This window comes from Camelina sativa, chromosome 10 (genome assembly GCF_000633955.1).
Source record: "Camelina sativa cultivar DH55 chromosome 10, Cs, whole genome shotgun sequence".
NCBI classification, from domain to species: Eukaryota; Viridiplantae; Streptophyta; class Magnoliopsida; order Brassicales; family Brassicaceae; genus Camelina; species Camelina sativa.
Genome location: NC_025694.1, coordinates 24,438,832 through 24,444,426, shown reverse-complemented (window position 1 = coordinate 24,444,426; position 5,595 = coordinate 24,438,832). Strand labels below are relative to the sequence as shown.

The 5,595-nt window shown below is 35.0% G+C and overlaps 3 protein-coding genes across 3 annotated transcripts; all 3 read left to right on the top strand.

The window, feature by feature from the left end:
- Window positions 560-1,184, top strand: LOC104719808 (E3 ubiquitin-protein ligase RHA1B-like). The gene has a single exon (XM_010437790.2). It carries the CDS (start codon window positions 625-627, stop codon window positions 1,156-1,158), a length of 534 nt encoding a protein of 177 aa, XP_010436092.1. The 5' UTR covers window positions 560-624; the 3' UTR covers window positions 1,159-1,184.
- On the top strand, window positions 1,820-2,555 carry LOC104719809 (E3 ubiquitin-protein ligase RHA1B-like). The gene has a single exon (XM_010437791.2). It carries the CDS (start codon window positions 1,885-1,887, stop codon window positions 2,416-2,418), a length of 534 nt encoding a protein of 177 aa, XP_010436093.1. The 5' UTR covers window positions 1,820-1,884; the 3' UTR covers window positions 2,419-2,555.
- LOC104719810 (E3 ubiquitin-protein ligase RHA1B-like) lies at window positions 2,599-3,389 on the top strand. The gene has a single exon (XM_010437792.1). The coding sequence runs from the start codon at window positions 2,628-2,630 to the stop codon at window positions 3,159-3,161; it is 534 nt and encodes a 177-aa protein (XP_010436094.1). The 5' UTR covers window positions 2,599-2,627; the 3' UTR covers window positions 3,162-3,389.

The window sequence follows — 5,595 nt, the reverse complement described above, 5'->3', positions numbered from 1 at the left end:
CCATAAATAAAATATATATTTAAATAGTTTAATAATAATTTAAATATTTTAATAATAATTTAATTTGTATATTAATAGGATAATTGATTATAAAGTTAAATTTGACTAATTTTAATATTTTGGTTTAAAATTTTTTAAGGTTTTCGTATTAAAAAATTTTAAAGGTTTTTGTATAGAAAAATATTTTTAAAATTTGAGACTATTATTTGCAAAAGAAAATTTATATAAAATCTTATTAAATATAAATAACTTAAATATTTTAGTTTTTATTCATNAAAAAAATAGGAAAAACCATTGGAGATGATCTATCAATTCAAGTTAAAAATTAAAAACGTTATCTAAAAAACATATTTAGATTTGGTACCTGAAAATAATTTTGCTGTGAAGATAACGAAACTCAAGCGACCAAGTGATGATACACGACGGCATTTGCATTATTTGTAATTTATTTAATAATGAAAAACCTATAATTAGTATTTAGTAGTAGTAGTTACTAATTAATTTATGTAAGTGTGTGTCACTGACCCACGTGTATATATATCCCACTCTTCTCTACCTTTGTTTTCTAAACGCTCTCTATCTCTCTCTATATCTCTTTAGCTTTCTCTCTCTAACGGCGAAGCCATGGGTTACCCGGTGGGCTACACTGAGCTCCTCCTACCAAGAATCTTTCTTCACTTACTCTCCCTCTTAGGCTTAATCCGAACACTCATAGACACAGGTTTCCGGATATTGGGTCTACCCGACTTCCTCGAATCCGACACGGTTTTATCTTCATCATCTTGGCCGGAACCACCTTATATTTCCACGGCGGCAGTGCATCATCACCAAGAAAGCTCGTATTTTTTCCCAGTGGCGGCGAGGCTAGCCGGGGAAATCTTACCGGTTATCAGATTCTCGGAGCTAAACCGACCCGGATTCGGATCCGGATCCGACTGCTGCGCCGTGTGTATCCACGAGTTCGAGAACGAGGACGAGATCCGACGGCTGACGAACTGCCAACACATATTTCATCGGAGCTGTTTGGACCGTTGGATGATGGGTTATAATCAGATGACGTGTCCGCTTTGTAGAACGGCGTTTATTCCTGATGAGTTACAAGTTGCTTTTAACCAACGTGTTTGGTCTGAATCTGAACTTCTCGCAGAATCAACTTAGAATCTTTTTATTTTATTTTATATTTTTTCCACNCAGTTTTTATTTATATAAAATCTTATTAAATATTAATAACTTAAATATTTATTTTAAATAAAATTGATGAATGTGAAAAATTTAAATAATATCATAATTTTATGAAAGTTTCACAAATACTAAAATAAATGGGTTAGTTTGCAAAAAGGTATTAAGAGTAAAATAAAAAAAGAATCTCTACGGAATTTCTTTTTTAGAGAAAAAAATAAAGATATTCATTGGAGCAAAAGTCACCTCTATTATAGAGTTCCTCTATTTTAGAGATAAAAATAGGGAAAACGATTGGAGATGGTCTTAGAGATCATAATAAATATGAATTGAAGCAAAAATGTTTCTTTTATAGAAAAAAAATAGGAAAAACCATTGGAGATGATCTATCAATTCAAGTTAAAAATTAAAAACGTTATCTAAAAAACATATTTAGATTTGGTACCTGAAAATAATTTTGCTGTGAAGATAACGAAACTCAAGCGACCAAGTGATGATACACGACGGCATTTGCATTATTTGTAATTTATTTAATAATGAAAAACCTATAATTAGTATTTAGTAGTAGTAGTTACTAATTAATTTATGTAAGTGTGTGTCACTGACCCACGTGTATATATATCCCACTCTTCTCTACCTTTGTTTTCTAAACGCTCTCTATCTCTCTCTATATCTCTTTAGCTTTCTCTCTCTAACGGCGAAGCCATGGGTTACCCGGTGGGCTACACTGAGCTCCTCCTACCAAGAATCTTTCTTCACTTACTCTCCCTCTTAGGCTTAATCCGAACACTCATAGACACAGGTTTCCGGATATTGGGTCTACCCGACTTCCTCGAATCCGACACGGTTTTATCTTCATCATCTTGGCCGGAACCACCTTATATTTCCACGGCGGCAGTGCATCATCACCAAGAAAGCTCGTATTTTTTCCCAGTGGCGGCGAGGCTAGCCGGGGAAATCTTACCGGTTATCAGATTCTCGGAGCTAAACCGACCCGGATTCGGATCCGGATCCGACTGCTGCGCCGTGTGTATCCACGAGTTCGAGAACGAGGACGAGATCCGACGGCTGACGAACTGCCAACACATATTTCATCGGAGCTGTTTGGACCGTTGGATGATGGGTTATAATCAGATGACGTGTCCGCTTTGTAGAACGGCGTTTATTCCTGATGAGTTACAAGTTGCTTTTAACCAACGTGTTTGGTCTGAATCTGAACTTCTCGCAGAATCAACTTAGAATCTTTTTATTTTATTTTATATTTTTTCCACAAATTAATGGGAATCTTTGGTGTTTTTTTTGTCTTTCTTGATTTAAAATCTTTAGTTGGGTTAATTGAGTGGTTGATATGTATGTAAATCTAAAATTATAGGTGGTGCTAAGTAAATTAGAAGAAGGAAATATGTATTATCNTATCTCTTTAGCTTTCTCTCTCTAACGGCGAAGCCATGGGTTACCCGGTGGGCTACACTGAGCTCCTCCTACCAAGAATCTTTCTTCACTTACTCTCCCTCTTAGGCTTAATCCGAACACTCATAGACACAGGTTTCCGGATATTGGGTCTACCCGACTTCCTCGAATCCGACACGGTTTTATCTTCATCATCTTGGCCGGAACCACCTTATATTTCCACGGCGGCAGTGCATCATCACCAAGAAAGCTCGTATTTTTTCCCAGTGGCGGCGAGGCTAGCCGGGGAAATCTTACCGGTTATCAGATTCTCGGAGCTAAACCGACCCGGATTCGGATCCGGATCCGACTGCTGCGCCGTGTGTATCCACGAGTTCGAGAACGAGGACGAGATCCGACGGCTGACGAACTGCCAACACATATTTCATCGGAGCTGTTTGGACCGTTGGATGATGGGTTATAATCAGATGACGTGTCCGCTTTGTAGAACGGCGTTTATTCCTGATGAGTTACAAGTTGCTTTTAACCAACGTGTTTGGTCTGAATCTGAACTTCTCGCAGAATCAACTTAGAATCTTTTTATTTTATTTTATATTTTTTCCACAAATTAATGGGAATCTTTGGTGTTTTTTTTGTCTTTCTTGATTTAAAATCTTTAGTTGGGTTAATTGAGTGGTTGATATGTATGTAAATCTAAAATTATAGGTGGTGCTAAGTAAATTAGAAGAAGGAAATATGTATTATCCACTGAGGAAAAGAAAAAAAAACAAGGAAATGAAAAGTTTAGTTTTTACTATTTATAGACTTTTTATTTTATATTTTAACTCCAACTTTGGAGGGAGGAAATGATAATTTATCACAAGTTGACAAAATAGTGATACTTGTAGTCTGACCTGATATTTATTAATAAGGGATTTTAGTACTCTTAATTCAAAAATGGTTCTTACAGTTTTATTGTGAAAAGGATCATGTTCAGTACTGAACCAGAGTATTTGGAAAGCCTTAGTTAAAATCATTGCCAAGACCCATTTTAAATATTTTAAACAGAAATTACGTTTAAAGTATTAATCATATTTAAATTCTTCAGTGTTCTTTTCTTTTAAAATATATAATGACCAGGTTTTTTCTTTTGAGAAACTTACATATATAATGACCAAGTGCACAAGAGAACTTTCTTTGCGTTGAGGTCTTCGCCTGTGACCACTTAAATTACTCGTACATGGTTACAAAATGTGGATACAAAAAGATATACCGTAAAAATATGGGCTACATGCATGGTTATATATGATTTATTTCATAGAGACGGGACATTCATGCTGCCACGAAGCATTCGCCGAACACATCTTGGATTCTTGATGATGACTACTAGAGAATCCTCTGTTCTCAGTTCACAAACAACAAACACATTAAACCATTGTACTGATTCTCTCAGCTCTGCCCATAATCCAACCATCTTATTCGTTCTCTAGGACTTCGTTGTTAAGATTAGTAACGTTGTTTTTCTTTTATTTTAGCGTTGATATATTTTGAAAAGACAAACTCATGTGTACCGTAGTTTTCTGATCCTTTCATGATGCAAATTAGGTATGATAACATATAATTTATAAGATATTTTTATACACTATACTTTCTCTGTTTCAAAATATAGGATATTTTGAGTAAAAGCATGCCGATTAAAAAATAACTACTTTCAAAAAATTAAACAATCATAAACAAAATTGCATAATATAAATTATTAAACTAATCTAAAATTTACGTAGAAACTTGAAAACATCCTAAGTATATTATGAAACAAAATAACTTCTCCAAAACATCATATATTATGAAACGGACGGAATATATTTTTGTAAGCCTACACACTTGTCTCAACGAATTAGAAATGGAGAGTCCACACAGAGAGCTCTAGACGTTAAGCAAAGAAGGCTTCTCCTTAAGTGGAATATGCTCAGCTGTTGCCAAGTGGCGTTCGTAGGATTGTCTGCGCAGCTTTGGGTCCTTAGTTTTTCAATCAAACCCCAATTAGGGAAAAGCCCCACACGCTCCTAATCACTTTAAGCTATCCGTTACTATTACACCATCAAAGTAACAAAGACCTTTTTCAAGAAGTGATAATTGCTTGCTTCTATTGATATATGATACTAATTTTTATAGACTAGAATATATAGTAGAACTATATAATTGCAAGAAGGAGAAGAATGGTGAAACCAAACGATAAATTATGTGAACTAAAAAATCATGTTACTTAACTGTAACTTGTAACGCTAAGTATTGTGATGACTTCTTTTTCTTACAGATTACTGAGTAACACTAATTAATATTTTGTTGATATATAATAAGAATTTCTTGAAATATCAGAAAAAAATCTACAAGACTCATACTAATTTTAAAAATCTGTAGGTCGGTTTAATATAACAAAACATGAATTTATTATATATAGATGCACTAGCTCGATGGTTATGATTAAAGAAGGCGAAACAAAAGACTTTATTTAAGATCGTCGAATTATAAGTTGTCTGTTTAAAAGCCGACTGGCCTATTACAGAGCTATGTATTCTCAATTTGACTAATAACGTTTAAAGCTAGAATCGGACGGACTCCAGACTCCTGCCTTCTGTTACTTGATGCTCTTTTGCACGTTGCTCCCTCGGTATTTATAGTTGATGGGACGTTTCATCCTTCTGCCTCGGGATCAATGTGGTATTGTCTTGGAGCAAAGGCGGTGACCGACTTCTTTGTAGGCTGTCGTTAAATGGGTTATCCGTCTTTATTGGGCTTTCTAGAAGCTTAGTTGGCCTGGTAGGAATGACTTGGTCAGTCAATACCTCCAAAAGCTAAATTGACTACTTTGTAGATGGGCTAGGTTGGAGGCCTGCTAAGGAGGGGTGAAACCCATATCCAACAGATTCAAGGAGAGTTTTAGTTTAGTTGTATGAAGTTGATGACTTGGAAAAAATTGTAGAAGAAAAAGTAGACACGTTACTATTTAGAGAAAGCCTAATAAGAATA